The sequence below is a fragment of the Emydura macquarii genome, unplaced genomic scaffold (genome assembly GCF_026122565.2).
Source record: "Emydura macquarii macquarii isolate MOO-44397 ecotype Brisbane River unplaced genomic scaffold, CSIRO-AGI_Emac_v2 contig_1045, whole genome shotgun sequence".
Lineage (NCBI taxonomy): Eukaryota > Metazoa > Chordata > Testudines > Chelidae > Emydura > Emydura macquarii.
The window spans coordinates 13649682-13674722 of record NW_027131182.1 but is presented as its reverse complement, the minus strand read 5'-3'; the positions used below and the strand labels follow the sequence as shown (position 1 = coordinate 13674722).

Genomic DNA, 25041 nt, shown 5'->3' with positions numbered 1-25041 from the left:
TGAGCAATGGTTAACTGTGACCACAATTGTCCGTGGAATTACTACAAGGGCCATGAAGCTGCAAACATTTACTCACATGTTTCAAATTAATATGCCAGTAAATATTTTTCAGGATCATGGCCTGGAACAGATCCTAAAATCAAATACAAATACAAACAAATATAGTATAGTATAATCAAATTCCCTGTTTCATATATCAATGATAGTAGACCTGTGAAATACTCTTTACTGTTGTTGAATTCAAGTGTCCAAAAAATCATTGGAACATTTTTTCCAGATAATTAGCATTTAGTTTGGTGACTCTTTCAGTGTTTCTTTAACCAGTGGTCCTCCTAGAGGCTCATGTATGTGGCTTTTTGATGTACCAAATCCATGTCAAATCCATGTTTGTTTGGGTTTCTTTCACTCTACTTGATCTGAAGCAGAATAAGAAACATACTGAGCCTGTTCTTGCACTCAGTTACAACCAGTTAGCTGAAATAAATGGGGTAATGGTGGTGCAAAACTGTCATTTTTTTCTTCTAGTGTTTGCAGTGCTTGCTGACAGCAGCTTCATCAGCAGAATGAAGGGCTCTAAGGCCACCATGAAATCTAGTCAGTTGACACTCATCGACAACATGTGCCATTGACAGACGGAGGCTGCATTGATAAAGTGGGTGATCGCGCAGATCCCATGTGTAGAGTTTATCTACGCTTATTCCTTAGCCAGTTCAGAACCCATTCAGCGGAGTCCAAAGGTGATGTGGCAGGTCAAATCCTGGCAGTCAAATGTTTAGATCAGTGACAAGGAAACCATTCCAATGTCTTTAGTTGACCTCTCATCGTGCCATAGGGTTGCTGCTGACAGAGTCTGGTTTGGCAGTTGAGACCACAATGGACACATCAACACAAGTCATGCTCTAGGGTGATTGAAAATATCCATGTATGGTGAGAGGCCTGGATTGACAAGTAGATTTTCTACTAGTCTGGTTGTAGAATCTCTGCGACGAATGTGTGAAGGGGCTATGTTGCTTAGAACTGGTAGCCATGGGATAGGAGTGGATAATATGCGTGGGCGAGTTCAATTCAACGTTGACCAATTTAGTATGAAGCGAACGATACCACACAGGGGCACAATATTCCATTGAGGAATAGCACAGTTCTAGAGCCAACCTGCGAAATGTCTGTGTGCCTACACCCCATGTTGAACCAGCTATTTTGCTGATTAGATTATCCCTGATCCTGACTTTGGCAACAGTCTTTTTAGATGGTTGTGGAAAATCAAAGAACAATCCAGTGTGACACCAACGTAGACCAGTTTTGCCTTGTGTTTCAGTCATTTTCTGTTTAGGAAGTCGTCTAACTCACGTATAGCGCTTGTGTTGTGGAGGTGGAAGATGCCTGAAACTGTCTTGGTCACACTTGGATGGAGGCATCAACTGCTACAGTAGGCTGCTGTCTTGGCCAGGTCAGCATTCAAGATGTCCTTCTATTCAATGAGAAAGCACGACTGGGTACTGCAGCAGATGTCATCTGCATAGATAAACTTGCGTGATTGAATCAGTGGCAGGTCATTGGTGTACATATTGAACTGGTGGGAACAAGCATAGAGCCTTGGAGTAAGTAACCATTGGATTGTCTTCTTCATGCACTTGTTCTATCACCCATACATACATGAAAACACCTGTCATGAAGTAGAAGTTTAGCAACGTCCACCACCTATGCTGGGAAAGATGTTCATATTTTTACCAGAAGACAAGTGTGCCATACTGTATTGTATCTGTAAGGTCCAAGAAAACAGCTCCTGTCTTCAAGTTCTGTTGAAACCCATTTTCTATATATGTAACGAGGGCTAGGACTTGGTCATCTGTGTTTTGACCGTTCTGGAAGCCAGCTTGATTGACGCTGAGAATTGTCTCCACCTCTGGAGATATACACTGGAGGATAAGCTGCTCTAGGACTTTCAAGATGACAGATAGCAGAAAGATTGGTCAGTAACTTGATGCATTGTGTGGGTCCTCTCCAGGTTTTACTAGGGCGATCACTTTTGACATCCTCCAGAAGCTTGGCAGGCTACCCTCATTAACAACCCACAGTCAGGAATTTGGATAACCATTGATAGGCCTTGGTTCCTAGGTGTTTCAGGAACTCTGGTGAAATATGGTGTATCCCACCACTATTCCAGGGTTGATGTTGCTCAGTACAATGTCTAATTCAGTGCTTGTGAATGGTCCTATGCTCTGATGAAGTGGATTACATTATCTGAATTGCCACCAATCATTGCAAATCTGCTGTTTTATGAGCTTATTCAGGGGAACATTTGTAACCGGAAGCAAGTGGCTAGTGACTTGGTTTGGGGTGACAGGAGAATGGGACAGCACTGGTGATTGTTGTGGTTTTCCAAATTGATGCAGAAGGTTTCAGGATTTCCAGCTGAAATGGGTGAAATTCATATTCCCTGTTATTTCCTCCCATCTTAGTCATCTCACAACATATAAAGACCTAAGTGGTCAGCAATGTCTGGAACTCCAGATGATACATACCACTTCAATAGTTCTAAACATTTAGTGTCTAAACAAGGAATGTAGACAGGACGATAGCCTCGTGGAATGGACACGCTTGCTGCCTTGAAGATGGTTCCAAGGAAATGGTTGTAGGCTTTGTTGATTGGGATGGAATGTGATGGGATGTTGATGATACTTCATTCCAGAACTTCATTGATTTTCTCTCAATTAGGTTTCCTGAAATTCCATCTTCTTTTCTTTAAGCTTCTAACAATGGGCAGCTGAAGGCTGACATGGATGAGTGATGGTCTATGTTGACTATGTGAAAAGCAGGGGTCAGGTGAGTAATCATGTGACCATCTAGCAGAGTGAAACGTACCCCATTGTTTTGGGTCATGGACGAGAACAAGATCGTTGTTTGATGCCCACTCCACCAGTCGTTCGCCTTCTGCATCTGGCTCTGAGTAGTCCCAGGCATTTTGGTGGCTGTTGAAATAGCCCATATACACTGCTGGGTGAGTGAGAGGGGGTAAGAATGGCAGTTCCCAGTTCGCACTTGGTGGTTTGTAGTCATTTGCAACCCAGAAACTGGCAACCTGAATGACATCACAGTAATTGGTCGATGGTAGTGGGGCAGCATCAGAGATGTCTGAGTGAACATTCATTGCTTGACTGTGTTTAGCATGTGCTGTGTGACACAGAAGATCAAATCCATTGATCCATTGATCCTTTGCTTCTTCAGTAGATATGTGAAAATCTGGTTTATTTAGCACAGAAGAGCTCCTAACAATACCAAACATGTAAAGCAGAACGTGAGGATCTAAGCAAATGTTGGGATTTCTGATCTTCTAGTCACTAACAAACAGGGTGGGGAAAAGATGTGAAATTCCTTCATCCTCTGAAACAGGATATGAGGATATCTGTACAGCTTTTTTAAATCTGTAGCAGGTTGTCAGGAGGATGTTTGTGGACGATTCTATGTAAACATTCTATAGTGAAGCAGAGTGTGAGAGACTGGGTGTATTGCTTTAAGGCTTTAGAGTATACTCTGGTCACTTTTTCCACTTTTCTCAATGACCATGAGGGCAAGAAACTTATTTTTTAGTTTAAAAAAATATCTGAGAGTCTCAGGTAACCACTTGACTTCAGGAGCTGGGGTTTGGAGAACACCAAATATCATGAAGCTAGTGATAAAGCATGAGAGTTGCCACCACTGTATCTGTTTTTCTTATTCTAATGAAGTTCTTTGTTTAGAGTTAGATTTTTTTTTTACCATTCTCACATGACGTCAGATGATGATTCATTTTGAACTTTGCCATTCAGTAGCCTTGCATCATTCTATTGTTTTTATTTTTGCTTTGTACAACACCAGTAATGTGCTTGATGCCTTACAGATAAGTACAAAGAAAGCTGCATGACCTAAAGAAATTTTAATCAAAATAGACAAAGCATAGAAGAAGGAAGTGGGTAAAAGATGAAACATAGAAGCAAAAGAACAGACTATGGCCTTTAGCCACAGATTATTCTGATGCATGAAGAATCACCAGAGGACAATAGTGCAGGCATTGGATAAAATGCAGAGGTTTTAGTCATGCCAGTTCTTTTAGGAGATGTGCATATTAGCAATAAAGTCTGTACAGTGCTTGAATCTGTGTAATTATAATAATGTTCCAGGTGCAGAACTGCTGACAACAGAATATAGTACAGCTGGGAGGGGAAGCAGGGATAAGGAAAGACCATGCAGTAGCAGGAGTTCCAGACGCAAAGAAATCTGACACAGAATTCTGGCCATAACTAAATTTCTGCCCTACCCTGCTCATCCCTGCGCATTTTGGGGAGTTTTTGCTAGTGATGGCCCTGCAATTCAAATTCCAAATGCTGCTGTTCTTTGAGTACATTTCAGATCCCATCAAATCTCATCCCTTCCTTTTTTTAAAGTTCTGAATCCCTGACCTGATCACCACCTTTCCTCCCTCCACTCACCATTTCTTCTCCACTCACCACCAGCGACACAATGATTGCTGTAATAGGGCTTCCAGTGGTATATAGTTTTTCTACCTGGTCAATTTTTCCCTGAAACACATTCAAGAAACTGCCCATAAGCAAATACATTTCCAGCACTTCTTTTTTCAATCTTACCCATAATCCTGTTGTATTTTAATGCTTTAGAAGTATATGCCACTGAATGATGGCACAGCCCCTCACTCATACCAGCTTGCTTTGACTGAGATCTTGGGCTCTTCATTACTTTCCAAATATTTCAGTACTAGTGTTTCTTGGACTCTTTTTTTAGTTCCCCAAAGCTTTTATCTTGCCATTTTCTATCATTTTTAAGCAGCACTCCAAGTGAAACACTTGTGACAAATTAGGGCAATCTTGGAATTTTCGTTACATCATTATTAAAGTTCAGCACCCCCACATGATGCACAGTACTGCACAAGTTTCAGGTTCATTGTAGCATTTTGAAGGCTTTGCCTGTCTCTGAACCATCAAATCATTGCTGGAGGCAGATTACCAGATTTAACGCAACTATTGGTCTAAACAGGTATTGCAAACCCTATGTTTTTGTGTAATTCTGCTCATGGAGTTTCATCCTTCTGACTTCCATTTCCATGGAAATGAGGTCAAAAAGGTTGCTGGTAGTCAGCAGGCAGTCAGCCTAGCAGCTGAGGGTAAGAAGTCTTGTTTGTAGATTTCAGCTGCTGATACATGTGCTACTTTGGAAAGAAATTGCTACAGAGTATGGACCCAGTTTTAGAAATCTTTCTTCACACAAATTGTCCTTATTTCCACAAGTAGTCCTATTTAAATCAGGTTTGGGATTGGGTGTTTTGCAAGCTAAAACATTTATATGGCCAGATTTTCACCTGGCTTCAGTTTTGTGCAAATGCAGGCATTTCTGTGTGTGCACAAACAAGCACGTGGGCATTCAGACCAAGTTATGCACACTGCATAAGTAAATGCTTGTTTGTGCACATCTAGGAATGTATACACCCCTAAAATGTACAAGTGCACAAAACAAAAACTGCATGACAATTTGGCTTCTACAGTTGTGGAGTACTTGTAAAATACTGGGATTGTAGCACTATAAACTGGGGCTAGAGGGAAGTAAAAAGTATATTAAATACTCTGGTTTCTTAAAACATTTTAAAACACTTAGTTGTATATTAATTAATTTATCTGTTAAAAAGAATGAACACACTCTAAGTTGCACAATTTTAGTGGATACTGACATCTAGTGTGGCTGAATAGATTCTAGGCTTGGGTGTATGCTATGTTCTCAGTCGTTACTTTTGCTGTCAGTGGTCTGATTAAGTTTACATTATAAGTAGGCAGACGACACAAAACACATTGGGAGACCCAAACGAAGGTTTAGTTATAGGGCCAAATCCTGCTCTTAGAGCTGCGTCCAAAACCCAGTGGAAAGCTTTCCATCAGTTTCAGGTCTGAAGATACCATTGTAAATTTGAAGTAGATCTGGTGAAGGCATTAACTAAAATCAGAATTTGACTCATAAAGGATATTTTTTCTGCTCTCACTCCATTTTTAGCTATAAGATTAGCATTGATGGGCTTTGTGGAAGGATGGATGTTAAAGGAGATAGGAAGAGCACTGGGGAATGGCATGTTAAAGGCTAAAAATAAGAGTGAGACAACGAAACAGTGAGAAGTGAGGCAGGATTCATTGGTAGAGTGACTGCAATTGGGACTGCTGATGCAGCAGTTTGGCAGCTGGGACTGATGACAAATGAGAGCAGAGATGTAGACAGAGGTAGAGTTTTGGAGGGCTTTGTAGGAGAGAAAATTATGTTTTGTATTCTCTGACTCTGCACCTAAGAAATCAAATGATTCAAATGATTATCTAAATACATAGATTCAGATAGCCAGAATACTTTCCAACCTGATGTTGATAAGGGTACATACTGAGGGAGACACTACACAACTCAGGATTCTTACACCCTGGGAATTCTCAGCTGGTTGATTAAGCCAACTTTTTATACCTGCAGCACAGTACAAATGGCCTTAGCTGGGGTCCGAATCTGACCCAATGTTTTAAATTCTAAAATGTATGTTGTTCCAGAAGACTCTAAATTATGGAGTTTTGTCTTTCCTCTTCCTAGATGTAGATGTATGTAGATCATAAAACCATATCAATTTCAAAGAGATGATTCTTTTCAGTACAACTGGCAAACATTCCACATGCTGTAGCTGAAGCAAAAATAAATAAAATAAACCGCTCTTATATTATTTTGATAAGAATGCAATTGGATTTCTCTCCCATGTATTTTATTTCTCAGATGACTCTGCACTCAGATATTTAAAAGCGTTTATTAGAGCCTACAGAAGAAATACGGGAGAAATCTGTGAAACAGATATCACCCTCATGACCTACTGTACTGGGAAAAATATTACCCAGGTGTTTCTTAGTTTTCATATATGTACTATATGAGCAGGAATATTAGCTTCTCTTAACCTGAGACACAGAAGTCCAGGATAGACTGCTGCTCCAATATTTTTAGCTTCCGCCTCTGCCCTCAATATCCAACTGTTGCACATGCAGTATATACAGCCGATGGTCTCCTCCACAATCATGCATGGAAAGAGGATTATTATTATGCAACTCCTTTCTTCATGGAAGAGGAGGAATGTTGGCTACATGACCCTGGATCTCCCTGTCTGACATCCTCTGTATGCCATTCCACTGGTGCTCTTTGGGCCTAGATGTTTATAGAGTTTTGGAGCAGGCAGTACTCTGTTCAATCTGTTCCATTTAGATGGAAATCAAGGAGGGAGTTAAAATCTGTTTTAAAGCTGCATTAACTGTTGTGGCTGCTACTCAGCAGACACAGGGGCCCTTAGACTTTTTCCCTGGGTGAAGAGGAAAGCCTCAGAGCTACATAAAAGGGTAGAAATTCATGCACTATGGCTCTTGCCTCCACAGATCTGAGGGTGGAGGAAAGATTCCCTGCCTTTCTTGTTTGAGGAAATGAAACCTAGAAAATTTCACACAGTGAATATCCTGGAGTTTTCTACCCACTGTAACATTCAAAGATTTCACAGCATAGGAGAGGCAAATCTGTTCCTTCACATTGTCTACTAATACTCATGTCCATGTGTTAAGAAAGGGTATTTATGATTGTCAGAATTATAAAAATTTACTAGAGGACTGTCACAGGGCACCTCTGTCACTACCTGGTGAACCACATTGCTTGACCACTTTAGGTAATTTCACAGTCACAAACACAGGTGTGTATTTATCCTTTTCATACACACTAACACTGTGCAATGCAGGCTTAGAGCAAAGATAGGCTTCCCTGCAACCCTCACTCCTCTAAGCCTCCTTTTGAACTGTCCCTTGTTTCTTCCACTTACATCTTCCTAATTATCTTTTTAGCTCAGTGATTGCCACCCAGGTGCTCACAATCCCACAACAGAAAGTATATAATTGCCTCCAGCTGCACCTGCAGCCTTTTTCAGCCAATGTCAGCAATCAGGGTGCTTCTGATAGAGCCCTGTCACAAGGACAGATATCATCCATAGGACATACTGGGAGTGGAGTTTCATCCAGTTACAGCTTATAGGCATATTTATTGCCTGCTGCCAAAGGTAATGTTATCAAAACTAAATTCACAATATGATGGGTGATTGTCATCTGACTGCTCCTTTCTAGAATAATGTCCTTAGACAAATGGAATTAGTACTAGAAACCAATTTGGACAGTGATGCAGCAGACTTGGTACTAAGATACACCAAGACAAATTCTCTGTAAAAAATAGAGGTATAACTCCATTGATGTCCATGGAGTTTTGTTCACTTACAGCAGTACAGAAAATAGCCCATCTACTCCAGATAATCTGAGTAAACGGGAAATAACTCCTGAGCACAGAACTAGCAGCTTTAAAAGTTATACCAATAAACTGCAAAACCAAAATTGCACCACATAATAATATATGAATTGCTCTCTACTATACAGAGTGAAATGTGAATGCTCCCTTTATTCATTTGAATAATATGAACATATATGATCTTATGTGCCATTTGGGAGCGGTTCTACCTGTTTGTGTATTTGTTCATGTAGTCAATTTGCGTTGGAATCTGGATATAGCTAACAGTAATCAAGAGGATTATGTTAGCTTGATTTTCCTCCTCTCATCTTCTAGAGTTAGTAAAGATTAGGTATTATAATGTTTTACTTATCTGTGGTAACCTTTCCATACCCAATCTTCTACACTGCATTGTTACTTAAGTATTTTTGGGGTAAGAGAATTCAATAGCATTTGGAAAGACGTATTGGTCTTATAGAGAGGGCACTGGGCAGGGATTCAGGAGTTGTGGTTCTATTTTTCAGTTCTGCTGTTGACCTGCTGTGTAATATCAGACAGTCACTTCACCTCTTTATACCTGATACAACTTCTCCGTTTGTCTTGTTTATTTAGATTGTAAGCTCTTTGAGGCAGGACTGTCCTTCCTGTACATGTTTGTGCAATGCCTAGCATAATGAGGCTCAAATTTTGGTTGGGGCCCCTAAGCTCTACTATAACACACATAATAAGTAATATTAAGTGTCAGTGAAAGATAGCCAAGAGTTAGGCCTGCTGTTTAGATCGACATGAATCATTCCTTCGTTAGACAGCCATATTGGTATTGCATGTCTTCTTGTATCGGGGCAAAATAATTGCCACTTGTGTGTCTAAGATAGAATACTTCAAAATGGGAGGAAAGGGTAATCTGTTAAGATGCATGATGTCAAAACACACACACACAGCATGAGAGAATATCTGTTGACAGTCAAAATTAAAGCAAGCCCATGGTAGCAGAGGGCTAGTTCCCAAAGCACCGCTTGTGAACTTGCCATGAAGTTACCTAACAACCCGAGTCATAACCTGATTTGTCCTGATTGTTTCTTGTTGAAAGTTCTTTCACAGATGGAGAAAGTTTGTATATATTCATTCTAGCTAATTCCTTCCCAATGCTATGATTTTGTGAGGCAAATACAAGAGAAGGCAAGATACACTTTACGTATGTTGGGAGGATGAGGAACAGAAGGACACTGTTCTCGGAATTTGGAAATGTTTGTTAGCAAAGCCCTTACATGCAGTTATAGGAAACTGTAGATGGCCCATTAAGGGCAAATGACTGCAGTGATGTTGACATCCTGGGTTTTCTTAGTAGTACATGCTCAGTTTAATCACAAGTATGTTTATACAGTGCTGTGCACACTGCTGTGATCATGAAATAATTGTGTCATCTGTGTTAGTCACCTTCCCTGTATGTTTGCTGAGCCTACCAGTTCTATAGTAGTCTTGGAGGTGCTGCAGCAGACAGGGCTGAGGAAGAGAGATTAATTTGATTCCTGATTCCATTTTCTTGAAGCTTCAAAGATTAAGAGCTACAATACCTTAAAAGCCTGATCTAAAGATCACTGATGTCAAGGGTAGTCTTTCCACTGACCTCAACAGGATTTGAAGCAAGTCCAAAGTGTGTAGGCCTGTGGAACTTTTGAAGAATCTAGAATTGTTACCTTTATAAAGTTTAATTTTTTTTCTCAGTGCTTTCTTAGTATTTTAATACAATTTTTGATAATCCCTTAATAAATTTAGGGAGCAGCACAGGATTGGCACAGGAGGGCACTGGCCCTTTAAGAGGGAGCAGGGCCAATGTACCTGTGACTGGCCAGCTGATCCCCAGTGAGGTTTAAAAGAGGGCACCTGGGCTTAGAGACAGGGAGAAAACTCTGGTGAGGGGGAGCCTGAGAGGCAGTCAAGAAAGGGGCACATAGAGCAGATACTCTCATTGCCTGTTCCTTGGGAATAGGGAGTCTTTAAGAGAAGCACAACTGTCAGAGTCCCTTGAGAGGGAAGGCTGGGAAGAAGAAGCAGCAGCAGATTTGCCTAAGTCCCCAGGAGGGAAGGCCGAATGAACCTGAGAATTAAAGGAGGAAACACTGTTGGGAAATGTGGCTGAGGGTGGGCTGAGCAAATGTGTGTTTGTTGATTTTACTAAAGTTTAGACAATTAAATCACTTGGACAGAGACTGTGGGCATGGCAGTGATCAGGGGAAAAGGCCTGCCTTGTTACAAGGATTTAGTCACAAAATGTGCATTTAAAAATCAATGATGTCTGTGTAACTAAATCCCAAGCTACTACAAAAACATATGGGAAAATGTTCCAGAGGCTCCACCAGACTGGGATATGATCAGAGCCATGCAAAAATTTTCACAAAACTCCCCTGGTTCAAATTGTCTCAATTTCAAATTCAAATTTGTCTCAAGCTCTACATGAAACCATCCCTCACTATGACACCATTGCCCACTGAATAATTGTCTCCCTGTTTGAAATACTCAGACAAATCTTGAAGGACAAAGTTTAAAGCTTTATATTTCAATGTATGCATTTTAATTGCAGGATGATTCTGATGTAAGGTTCCAAAAATGTTGGTACATAATCCTCATAAAACATAATGCAAGACTCATGACCCTTACAATATATATTGTCGATAAAATTGCTTCTAATAAATCCATATATGCTTATTTCTCTTAAATATTATAATAGCCAAATAAAAGGAGTGGAAATATTTCAGATTTTTCAGTTATAATAAAATTAGAAAGTACAAGCTGTTCTGTAACTCATAGGTCTGTAGTCCACTGCATCAGAAACAGAAAAGGGGGCTGTTGCAGAATTATCCATCTCAGTTGAAGACACTGGAGCCAAATTCAGTCATGAAATAAGTAGGTGAAACGCCCACTGAAGTTATTTTAACTATTTGTCCTACCTCCTTTACGCCAAGACTGAATTTAACTTTGACTGTGCAAGGGCTTCTGATTTGGGATATTGGCCTGTGAGTGTATGACCTTTGAGCTCCTATATTTGCAAGAGGATAAAGAAGAATAAAGACCAGTATAGATTATGCAGTTAGATTTACACCTAAACCACAGAAGATGTAAAGCAGAAATCTTCATATAATCTCATTTCCCTGTAAGTGACAATAGGTGATAGATATATTGTATGCCAACTGCTCTCTTTAATCCCAAGACGATGTTCCACATCCAAAGGTTAAAATCTGAGAGAGAAGGGTACATACCTGTTTGAGCCATGTACAGTAAATGGTCCATGGTGAATAAAAGACTGTGTGTGTGAATGTACAAAACATCAGATTATAACTCTGAATTGTTTCTTTTTGAAAAACCTCAAAATAATCTATAGGGATGCGAATATAAAGTCAATATGTTGTCTTCAACTTTTGAAGTTTATTCTCCCATGAATTTATTTGACATAATTCTGAGAGTTATAAAATGTATTGACGGGAGATTAGAAACCTTCACTTTTTTAACTCATCTATTACCTGTATAACAGACAGCAACTATTGTATAATTATGACTCAGGTTTTCACTCTTGCAACTTCTTCTACACCCCAGTAACCCTCAACAAAATTAAACAGCCTCAATCTGTTCTAGAATGTATGTGGGCAAGTAGGTCACCACATACATCGTCTGGGATTGTTCAGAAAATCAAAGATTTTGGTCACAGTAGGTAAAAGCTCGCAGAAACCCCAGACCATTACGTTCTCTGAGACTCTCTCCCAAATCTACAAAGAACAAAGGTATTTAGTCAGACTATTAACAATAACAGCTTGGATTATATGGTACAAAGTCTGGTTTGAGAAGCATTAGGCGCTTAGCCAGTGAATTACTTGTAATACTCAAAATGTGACCTTTATCAAAAATTACACTGTACTTTACCTAGAAAAATGATAATCTGTCATTGCGATGGGGTATACAAGCCCCACCCTTGGAAACCAGGTAAGGAATTACTTTGGATTCAGCCATCCCTGCCCTGCCACACCTGCCGCAAATGCTCCATCTATTGGAGGAATTAAAAGACAGGGAAACAGCTCATTTGGTGGCAGACCTGGAAGAAAGCAGACCTGCAACCTGTGGCTCCATCAGTGCAGAGCAGAGAGAAGGCCGCAATCTCTAGGATAATTGCCCCAAAGAGCCTCCCTGAGGGAAAATAGGACCCAACCCAGAAACAGTCAGAGGGAAGCATTCCTTTCTCCCCTGCACATGGACACTGGACATTGATAATTCCTTTTTACTTTCTTGGTGTGGCCAACTCAGCAGGGGAAAGCCTTGGACTGAACTGGCCCATGAGAGGAAAAGATAGGAAGTGGCTTGGGGTGGGCAGCCTTGGTTACCAGATCACTGGTAGCCCCAAAGAGTCCTGGGTCAGAGCCCAGTGGAGTGGGAAGGCCTGGGGTCTCCTATCGACACCCTCCTGCCGGTCATGGGTTGTAGCCCAGACCCCTAGGTCATGCTTCCCAACCAACCCCCAAGTGAGGACGGTTATAATCATTTATAAATTAAATAACGCCAGCATACTTACCTGAGTATAACTCTGTGTATATTTATAAAACCTCTATGCCAACAATTTACAGAACTAGCAGTTTAGATGATAATGTTGCACCAAATATCTGTTATTTTTAACAATAGTGCACGAAATAGTGTACTGTGAAAGTTTAAATTGATAAAAATTAAAAAATGCTTAAAATTAACATTGATATTATCCATTGAGGTTATAAAAAAATAAAAATTGAATTGTGCCAAGTCTGTACATAAGCACTTGCTGGGAGAATAAAACCCTGGCTGAGGTTCAGTGGGGTTTTTATTATTATTATTAATTTATGTTCAAAGCATAGAGCATGGATTAGCCCTACCTCACAGGAGGGCTATGAGAATAAATATATTGATGACCATGAGGCATTCAGCGCCTATGATGATGGGGACTATATAAGTACCTTAGATAGATGGATATCTTGTTACTTTTAGCCAAAACCTTTAAATGTGATAATATTAATGTCTGTCATGACTTAGACAAGACTAAAAAGAATGCAAGACTCAGAAAAGTATAACAGGAAAAAATCAGCCATGAAGATCAGTAAAACGAAACTGAGTTGCTTATATCGGGTGATCTAAGTTTATTTCAGAAGACATTGGGCTGAGAACCCATTTAACGACTGTTTCACAAAATCCTCTACTGAGGCCATGGAGATTGTGCAGAGCAGGCTCTCACAGTCTCTGAGGCCAGGCACCTAATGCTAAGCCCTGACAGTGTCTTCTTTACTTTTTTATTTACAAATATAAAAAAAAAGAAAATGCAAATCATTGCATGGGATTTCTTTCAAATGTCTTGCCTTGCTGTTCCAGCACCAGCTAGAGTCTCTCCCATGCACCCAGCAGGGATGTAGGGACTGAGCAGGGTTTTTTCTCCTGCAGTGTTTCATCCAAGTCATGGGGGCTGACAGAGGTCTCAATACTGAGGATGGCAGGAAGACTCTCTCTTCTCTTCTGCTTTCAGTGGTGTCTGTTATATTCTGGGGTGTGATGGGCTGGTAGGGTATATCACTGATGGCTCTCCCAGGGCAGGGATTAAGGCCTGGGTTGCTTCATGCTCAGTTCCAGCCCAGGCCGTTGCTGCTGCTTCCTGTCCAGCTGGTGTGGACAGTGGGGCAATGCTGACATCATGGAGATTTGGCCTCTGGCCCAGCCTGCCCCATAGCATCTCTTACAGGCCTGGGGGAGTCACTGCAGCACTGGCTGGTGAAGAGCTATGCAAAGTTGGGGATGGCATTCTCCCTCCCTGCCCCATAGCAAATAATGTCCCTCATTTTCTAGCACTTGTGAAGGTGGGACCTGTGCTCATTTGCTTTCACAAAAGTGGGTCCTCATCGTAAAGAGTTTAAGAACCACTGGAATAGAAGATTGCTGTAGTTACTGTATGGATCTTGTACCAGTAAAGCTACTGTGGTCTAGTGCATCGATCATAGGACTGAGTCATATGTTCTAGGTTCTGTTCCTAGCTGTGCCACTGAGTTGTGGTGTAACTTTGGAAAACTTAACCTCTATTCCTCAGTTTCTCCGTCTATTAAATAGGGATAACAATACTTCTCTACCTCACAGCTGTGTTGTGAGCCTTAATTAATGTTCATGCTTATATGAAAGTTACTGGAAAAGGACAATGCATTATTTATTTTTATTCTCCTCCTCATCCTCAATCTCATAATCACTAGCTTGACTAATACCAGGAACAAATTAATAAGAAGGTCTTGAAGCTTAGAAGAGCAGCCTACTGGGTGGAAAAGGGAAAAAAACAGCACTGAGGAGGAAGTCCTAAAAGTGGCGAAATGGAGGCTGAAGACTGCACAATAAATACATATTTACCCTGCCACTAAACAGACTGGAGGTGGAAAGATCTGTGACAGAGGAGTGGTGTAGGTATGTGTCCAAACTCGGCACATGGTAGTTTAAATCTCCAATGAGTCTTGGAAAAAACAATGGAATAGAGTGTTTTCTTACCCATGATGAAGACCTTGTGGAAGATAGTTTCTGGCTAGGATGTAAGGGCAAGGAAGAAGAGTACAGCCAACTGCAACTTTATAGTAGATGTGGTCTTTTGTGTAGTTACAATGACTTTGGCATTTAAAAAACCCAGCTTTTGGATCATTTTGCTGTTTTTTGAGTGTGGATCTACTTTTTTGGTGACACTATCTGTAAAATGGCAATATCAGCAATGTCTCATGTTGCAGGTTAGTATAGTTGGGTTGTACAGCTTTGCAAGACCATGTCTATCTAGACCACCGCGTGCACGTTCTTTTATGACTTCATGTTTTTATCTTTAACAAATTCCTGGAGAGGAGAGAAATTGTTTAAAAAGTTGATTAGGCTTTTGTACCTGTAACTAAACTGGATACGATGAGTGGCAGGACCAACATCTGCAACATTCTCATCAGTAGTTCTCCTGGAAAGGAAAAGTACTTGACTTCCCGGTAGCTCATTTTGTATGGTCGGAGACAAAATCCAAGGATTATACCTAATGGAAACAAAAAGAATGACTCACTCTTCTAAATTAAGCACTAGTAACATAATATGAACACAAATGTTTGTGCAGTAGTTGCCGTTTAGGTGTCTCAGTAGAACATAGTGTTTTGGACCAGATTCTCTATATCCTTACTCACATTGAGTAACACCTTACTCCATGAATATCTATTGTGGTCAATGGAAATTGCCTCTGAACATGAATAAGAGGTAGCTCACTGTTTGCACTATAATTTTATTGATTTATTGGATTTATAAAAAATTTAGTCAGTCATTTGGTGACCAGTTAATGTCCCTTTACAATATTTAAGTATATAATTTCAAATAAAAACAGTAATACACTGAATATCTTGTCATATGGTCTGTGGAGAGAAGGAATCTGTCAGGTTACCAGGTCACAAAGCATGTTATAGCGCTCCAACCTTCCTCTGTGGGTGGAGCTCTCTTTAAATTCTACTGCAACATGACTGTGATTGTTCTCCTCTTTGTATGGGAAACACAATTCTTGTGCATAAAGAATGCATTGAAGAAGTGTTTATGGACACTTCATTTCTGCACTTAATAAGCACTATGCTCTGACAGATGAATAATAAGCAAGTAAAATAGACCAGTTTCTTACTTAGGCTCTGATCCTGCAATTATCTTCAGATGGATGCATCCCTGTGCCCGACTGAAAACAGTAGGGGGCTAAGCATGTCAGGATCCAGTTCTTATACTGTATTATAAGGGCTAGATTTTTCTGGTCCACTAAGGCCACTTTTTGCACATAGTGGAGAATTGGCACTCCAATATGTGCCTGCTTTAGTGAATAGTTTATGAATATTATCTGAATGTGAAAGCAAGTTACTGCAGCTCCATCCTGAAACTTGAGATGCTAAGAATTTCTGCAGATTTTTCTATATTGCTTAATATGCGGTTCAGTATACCACTGTATGTAGTATTACAATGGTTGTCCAGTGTTACATAGTGGAAGGATACAGAACTTCTGAGATGCAGAGAATAATTAACAAATATCCTAGTATTGTAGCTTGGTGGGCTGAACAGAGGCCTGAGAGCTAGGAGCTGATCTCTAATCTTTGCTTTGCTAATGACATCGTGTATGGTTGTGGGCAGGTCATTTAACCTTTTGGATCTCCGTTTCCCCACTTGTAAAACAGGTATAATGATACATAATGTACATGCCTCAGAGGTGTATTTTGAGGATTAATTATGTTCATATACTATTATTAGCAGTGCAGGAAAGGATTTAAAAGAATAATTCCCTCCAGTGCAGGAATCACTTGGTGAAATTTTATGGCCTTTTCTATGTAGGTCAGGCCAGAATGAAAATAATAATCCCTTCTGACCTTCCAATCTATGAAAAATAAAACAAGATATTTAACATGACTTTAGTAGCATTTAATATTTAAATACCACATTTTATACTTTTTCTATAGAACATAATGACATGGGGTTTAAGTGACTAATGAGTCTGAACTTAAAAAGACATGGCAAATTTTGTCTTGTTTCAATTCAGTCTTTGGCGCTTGATTTTAAAATTCTTAATCAAAATGAGGCAAATCAGTATATTGATGTAATGGACCTCCAAAGATAAAGTACAGTGATAAGGCTATCTATCAAAATCAAATCAGGAAGCAGGGCCTAATCTAGTTATTTCTGTGAAGCAGGGTGTTTAGCAACTGCTGAGAAATGTTAGTACACTGCAGGATCAGGCTGAAGAGGGGGAATGCTGGAGCCAGCCTTTCTCAGTAAGAGTTTCAGGTTTCCAAATCAGTCTGAACATTGTAATGAAACAAAGCCCCATATAAAACATGTTCAAACAACCTGTTGCACAGGTTTTTCCTCTACCTTTCATACTAGTAAAGAGCAAGCAATCTGTGATATCAGGAGCCCAATTTTCTGAACGATAAAATGGTGCACCACTTCTGCATTGTAGTGGAGAACCATTTTGTAAAAACAAGATTTTCTTTTAGGCTGCTTCACAACAAAAATCAATACTGTTTGTTAAAGTCAGTGAATGGAATTTTAAAAGTTAACTGTGGTATTGCAACAAAGCTAGACCCTTGATTGAATTGTATAGTTATTCTCATGAACAGAAATAACTGAGGTTAGAGATTTTCAGAGATTGGTTTTAGGATGTACCGGTCATGGATGCAACTGAATTCTTGGAAGACTCACAGCTTGTGGGACAGTCCAAATGGTGGGGTCTTTTGCTGTCTTTCATTCACTAACTCTGCTTAGCAATAGGTAGTGCTAAAAGTGTGAAGAACAGTGTGATCTCTGTTGGTCAACTGTGAGAAAACACCCAGCTACTAGAACTTCTTCCTTTATTTGACTAGAATGTGGGGATGGAGGGAATTTGATGCTGTGCCCCAGATTATATTCACATGAGATTCAGCATGTTTAAACACAATGGATGAAATGGTCCAAATCACAAATTATTAATAGAAAAAAGAAATCAATAAAAGTCACAGCAGCATAAGGATGAAAGCGGATAGCAAGTTAGATGTGATCTTGCGATACATATGGAGGCAAAAAAAGGCAAATGTGCTTTGGGTTTGCTTATACAGAGCCATGATATAGGACACAGAGAAGCATGAGTCTGGTAAAGCCAAACCTGGAATATTGCATTCAGTCCTAGGTACTTTCTCACCAAGAAGTAACAAATTTAGAGAGCCCACTTCCCCCATTCAGACCTTAGAAATTATACCTGTTGCTCAAATGGCTAGGAAACATGATAATTGTCTATAATTATCTGAAAGGCATAAACACCAAGATGGAGAGTAATTTAGTATTCTACAACTAAACTTTCTGCAAATTTTATGCAATTTTGAGAATTTATTTGAGACGATTCTTATTCTTTTTCCTTTGAGTAACATTGAATAAAAATAATGTATTTTTCTATTTTACATTTGAGCATAATAAAAGGAGTCTTCTGAGATTCTACCAGAGGAATCAAAGTACCATTAGTTTATTTGGAAAGATAAAATATTATGCCTCATTTTCTAAAATTAATTTTAAAATGAACATAAAAATCCCCTTATCAAGCAGATAAAGAACTTATATTCTTTTCTGTGCTACAATATGGGCTTGGTTTTGAAATGTTTTTTTCCTGAGCTCATCACCTTGATATCTGAATTTTGTGGCTGGGTCTTTCACTAAGTCTTGTAGCTTCAATAAATTTCTTCCCCTGAAATAACTGAAAAATTGAAACTAGCAGAGAAATTCTCAGAGATAAAAAGACAAACAATTTTGAAATGAATAGTAACAGGAACTCTGTTTTGTAAAACCATTGAATTTCCAGTTTTTAAAACTAAACATGCAGTGTTTTGAATCCCTAGCCTGCCAAAAGCCAGACCCAGCTGTTTCAAACATGAAACATCAACACATATTCCACAAGAAAATTACTAAACAGTGCTTCCATTACAAGGTACAAGATTTGAATTTTCCTTACTGGTGCATTCCAATCCAAACAAGACATCAAAACCTGTCATTCAACTGAGAGAAGTTTTTACTCTTCCAGTAGGTAAAATAACACACCAAACTGAAGGTGGCTATTAATGCTGATTCAAAAAATCCTGCACTAATCCTGGGAATAATGTTCTGTTTCAAATAAAACATAACTAATAACTGCATGCCTCTGATTTACATACAAAGTAACAGAAACTGCCATTTCAGATCTGAGCACTTGTCCAGTACCTTGTTTCTTACAACAAACAGAAGCAGTTGCTTCTGAGGATGGTGTAAGTTCTCAGTTAGAGATATATATGATGTAATAAGCCTCTTTCTCACTCTTAAATCAGTAGTTGGCTTATGCCTGGAAGCTTGAAGGTTTATATCTTTTATATAATTGTGGATGTTCCCATAATCCATATAAATGTGTAATCCTTTTTTTGAATCCCACCAACTTCATGGATCTAATGATATCTTGTGGCAGTGAGTTCTATACACCGATTATGTATTTTATAAAAACAGTTTTTCCATTAATCATTTTTAATTTCTTTTATTTATGTTGAATGTTCCCTTGTTCTTGTGTTCTGAAAAGGCAAATAGGAGCACTTGATTTACCATCTCAACATCATTAGAAACATTTGATTAATTTCCCTCTACCATTCATTATTTTATATACCTCTATCATGTCCCCTCTTACTCATTTCATCTCTGAACTAAACACTAGTCTTTGAAAATCTCCATATCTCTAAATAATTTTTATAGACTCCGTCCATCCATCCATCTATTTCTGTGACCTGAGCAGAGCTTTTATATTAGCTATCCTCATTCACCTCTGGATCTTTTCTCTTGGGGCTTAGACTGAATATAGAATTAGCAATGAGTAGTTCAAATTATTCTTTCCAATTACTTTGCATTTGTCAGCAGCTTAATTTCATATGCCACCATGTTGCCCACTCATCAAGATTTTGTTATGTCTGTTTGAAATCCTCACAATTTTCTCTAGGTCTATCTGTTATATTTTAGTTTACTCCCTTTTCCAGATCATTAAAAAGTGTAGTACACAACACCAGTCTCACTACCAGATGTTGAAGCACCCTGCTGTTAATCTGTTACATTACTGAAAACTCAAAGGCTTTTGAAAGTTCACATGAATTATACGTGCTATTTCCCCTTTTAGCATGCATAAGGTTTTCTATCTGATTTTCCTTTACTAAAGCCTTTTGTCCACTACTAAAATTTATCCTTGTCATATCATGTTCATAGCCCTTTCTTGCATGAACACAAACCTCAAAACATTGTGTAGATCTATATTAGAGAAAATATTTAAAAATCAATTTTTTGTAATTGTACTTTAACATGGGGCTGGCATGCTTATATAAAAAAAGACATTTAATCTTGGGTAATCCTATAGCAATTAGCCTTGACAAGTAGGACTGAAAACATTTATTAATTAAAGTCGTCGTCATCAGTGTCATCTCCGTCAAGAGCACCATTGCTAGACACGTTGTCACACTGCTCTTCATCTGTACTACACCCACACAGCTCCGTACAAGGCAGGCTGCTGGCCAAATATTTGTTGGGTGGTGAGCATCTAGTCTTTGCACATGAGCATTTCATTAGCCATAGGATTGATTCAGAAGCCCATGATATTTCACACGTGTAATGGGTATAATCGGTCCATCCTCCAAGACTCATCCTGCCTGATAGGGGTGGGTAATTTTGGTTGCACCCAATAATCCTGGAACCATTCCATTTCTTGATAATTTGCCCCCTGGAATTGGGTATAAATGCATCCCTTGGTGGTGGAAATTTTTCTGACTGAATTGAGCAATCACTGGGGCTAGCAAGTATGATTGGCAGAATGCATATACAAGTCATTTGCTCTGGTACCTTGTACAGTGCTGAATTAAAGGCTGACCATGTCGGAATGCATCTTTCACCTGAAATGATGTGGTATGGTATGTCCTGGGTGTCTAAATCATTTGAGGTACTTCTTCTATCTCTTCAGCTGAAACTATACTCAATGATTTTTCACCTCTGGAGTGCATCCCGGTTTTGCCCACTAACCAAGTGAGGTCAAGGATAGTGAATATAGAAAACTCTATTATAGTCCCAGAGGGGCAGCCGTGTTAGTCTGTATACAGCATAAACAACGAGAGTCCTGTAACTGGGTTTTTTTTTCTATTCCTTACATCTGACGAAGTGGGTTACAGCCCACGAAAGCTTATGCCTGCAGAAATTAAATTTGTTAGTCTTTAAAGTGTTACAGGACTCTCGTTGTTTCTATTATAGTCACTTTAACTGCTGCTTCATTGAAAACAGGACTTCTTGGCTTCAGAGTTTTTGGGACCTTGGTAGAAAAGTGAGTCAGGAAGCTCCTTCAAGGAATGGTTCTTTGCTGGTCCAGACAGCATTTGAGGCTGGGACTGGTTCCCATTAGTATACTCTCTATAGAAAACCATAACAGTAGCATGAAGGATACCTTTGCCATCTGCTGTTTCTTCAAGGAAGTCTAAGTTATCGGCAGTACAAAATATAAACCTATCGTTGATGACATTTGGAGGGATGCACAACCCTTAATTCAGTTCCGTGCAGTGAAGAACTTTGTTTCCAATTGCAGTCTGCAGGCAGAATACTTCATTGCAGTCAGTGGAGGAGCCAGTGTTGTGCGTAAGCTGCATGAGGAATTTGCTGTGGGTTTTGGAATGAATTGTTAAACCAACAGCCACTTGTAATGGTAGGTTACGCATATGCTGCACAGTTGATATATGTGTGTTGGAAACCTGCCTTTCATTCAAGAACTTGTACATGAGGCTTTCCAATACAATGGCAGCCCTGTGCTCCACTTGCTTACTGTCATACTCACTGGTGCTGAAATTTCTGCGACCACCAATGCATCACTTAAAGTAGTAGTACAGGTCACACGATATTATTATTATTCCACATACTGCAGGACAAAAAACTTTTCCACAAAAATTTAGCAGCTGCAAAGAGTCTTAATATTACTGTTGACATTAGTGCTTTCTTCCACAGTTGATAGAGCCACATCTTTTGCTGCTTTTAAGGATATGTGCTGTGTTTCATTTCTACAGATAAGATTTCTAAAAATTACATCCATATCTCACAGTTATCTTCAAATAAATGCTGTAAGAGCCTTTCTTCTAAGCACTTATTCCTCTTCAGTCCCATTCAAAGCACATACTTCTCTGTATCTAGTTTCTGCATCATCTATTGACATCACTTTCCCACCAATTAGAGCCTCTGCAAGGCAATTTATGAAATCCAGCTGAGTTGCAGTTTGAGTATTTATTTCTGTTGCTTTTAGCTTTTGATCAATCCATTATATACAGGATACTGGAACCATTTTTATAGTGGGGGTGCTGAGAGCCATTGAACCTAAGTGTAAATGCTGTATATACTGGAAACCACTTCAAGTCAGGGGCCCGAAACACCTCCTGTACCTTTAGTTCCAGCACCTATGATTACATGCATTCTTGGTGTAGGATTCAGTGTGATACACAATGTTGTATGTGTGGGTGTCTTTTTGATCAATGCACCCACTTAACTTTACTTTCCATGTAACATTCAGGAAAGCTTTACAACCTAATTCCCTAGGATCGCATCCCAGGGACCTTGTGTTTCCCAAGATACACAAACAAGGGGTCCCAGGCAGACCCATCACATTTGGCCACAGCATACTTACTGAAGGAATATCAGAACTCCTAGAAACCATCCTCAAACCACTCACTGCACAAAGGCCTAGCTTCCTCCAGAACACAACCAACTTCCTCTAGAAACTCTGCAACATTAACAACCTCCCACAGAATGCCATCCTTGCTGCCATGGGTGTCACTGACCTGCACACCAATATTCCTCACAATGATGGAATTGCTGCCCTGCCTCAAATATTTACAAGATAATGGCCAACCCTCAAACATCCACTCCAAACACATTGACAAACTCATCCATTTTATCCTTACCTGTACAAATTTTACATTTAACATCAAACCATGGGAACAGCCATGGATACAAAGATGGCTCCCCAATATGCCAACTTCTTCATGGGCCACCTTGAAGAAGAATTTCAGAACAAATTCACCAGAAAACCAACATTATACCTGAGATACATCAATGGTATTTTCATCCTTTGGACAGATGACAAACTCCTTCATAGATTTCCACCATAACTTCAACAACCATCACCTATCCATTAAACTATCTCTAGAACACTCCCACACTAGCATCAACTTCCTGGATGCCCCGATCAGCATCAACAATGGAAATCAACAGACAAACATATACAAGAATCCTATGGATCACCACCCGTACCTTCACAGATCCAGTCACCATCTCAAACACACCGAAACCTGTTATCCAGGCACTCAGATACCATAGAATATGCTCTGACGAGAAAGTCCAGGATATACACCTTAATAAACTTAAAACCACCTTCACCAAACAAAGATGCTCCACCAAAGAAGTAGATTGCATGATGGAATGGGTCACCCAAATACCCTGAAAGAACCTGCTTCAATACAGTAATAAAACCTCCTTTGACTGCACACTTCTAGTTGTCACCTACCACCCCACACTGGAACCCACCTGGGGTATCATCAAAGATTTACCACCCATACTCAGTGGGGACCACATCCTTGCCGTTTAACCCCATTACTATTTTTCTTGACTTCTTTTTTTCTTTGTTATTAGAGGTAGGCATACTTTCTGTAACTCCATTATGATATACTTAAATAGCTGCCATGATGATACTAAAGATTTTAATATATTCTTTTATTTTAGAGTCATCTTTACTAGATTCCCTCCTTCGGATGAGCTTAATCATCTGTAGTCAGTATTGCTCAGTGTCTCAACTATAGTTACTTCTTAAACTGACCCTTGTTTTACTTAAGACTCAATTGAGTGTAGTCTCCCTTTTTTGTGTACATGAGAACTAATTGTTCCATCATGCAATCATTTAAATTGTCAAGAAATTGATTTTTTTTTAAACCTTACTCTATGGTGATATATGACCACTTTACATGTGGGCAGGAAGTCACCCATTATTACTGCTTTATTATGTCTCTTTGATCTCCTTTAATATTATGTACTGAGGGGGTGAGATTCTAACCCCATCTTCAGCCCCTTCATGTCAGGTAAAAGGGGTGGAGCAACCTAAAGAGGTTTTAAAAGTCTCCGTTCCAGCCAGGAGAGAATTCTCTTGCTGCAGGAGGATGCTGTCTTCCTCCTACAAGCTGTCTTCTGGAAGCTCTGGAGTATGAGGCATGCCAGGGATTAGCTAGGAGCAGGAGGGGCTTGTCGGGGTGGGGCTGCAGCATATAATGATCCTGGGATGAACCGATACCTATAGGCAGCCAGAGACCTGCTACAGTAATTGAGACAGGCTACCAGGGCTAAGTTATGTTGGGGGCTATGGCAGCTTCTGAAGCGGCCCAGAATTGGGAGGGTGTAAAGACAGCCTAAAGCCATTTAATCCCCCTTCTCTTAGGCTAAGAGATCTGTGTGCGTTTTCTTTTAAAGATGCAGCACAGAATACCACCCAATATATTTTTCTTGGTAGTATAATCCTAATAATTTATCTGGTGTAGCCCCTTACCAGTTGGGGGCTTGATAAAAGCAGCTCTCAGCACCTCTTACAGATAAGATCACAGAGCAGAGACTGGGGGGAACTGAAACAAGGATTGCTTGCCTCCTGGCTACTTGAGAGGCAGAAACTGCCTGGGGGCCAGACCAGAAGCCCTATGGACAAGCCAGGCACCCAGTTGCAGGTCCCAGATAGCCTGCATGTGGCTAGGAGTGCCGACCTGTGAGCTGAGCTCAGACAGGGACAGTTTGTGGGGACAGAACTGGCTGCAAATTGACAGATTACAGCTGCCAGAGGAGAAGGCAACCTAAGGGTTGCTCAGTGCAGCAGAAAGTAAGATGCTGTTTCCTCTCTCTCAGTCAGAGGACTTGAGACTGACCCAAAGCCGACAGCTCCACAGGGAAAAAACTGAATCATCTCACTCCACAGTGCCTGTGAGGACTGCCTGCCTCTGCCACCCAAGCCTGATAGGCTTTCCCTGCATTGGAAACCAGCGGTGGCCACGTCTTGAGGCCACTAAAGACCCACTCCAGCCAAAAGGAAGAGCTATCAGTTTCCCAGCAAGAGACACTAGCCCTTTTCATTAATCTCCAACTCCACCAACCAACTATAGCCTGTGGGGAGACGGGAGGCAT

At 40.0% G+C, this 25041-nt stretch overlaps 1 protein-coding gene across 1 annotated transcript in view; it reads right to left on the bottom strand.

Annotated features, from left to right (window-relative positions):
- The window catches only part of SLC1A3 (solute carrier family 1 member 3), a 74152-nt gene that overhangs the window by 38565 nt on the left and 10546 nt on the right, over nt 1–25041 (bottom strand). Inside the window, exon 3 of the mRNA XM_067545536.1 lies at nt 15212–15349. Coding sequence (XP_067401637.1) covers nt 15212–15349 — 138 coding nt within the window. The remainder of the gene's footprint in view (nt 1–15211; nt 15350–25041) is intronic.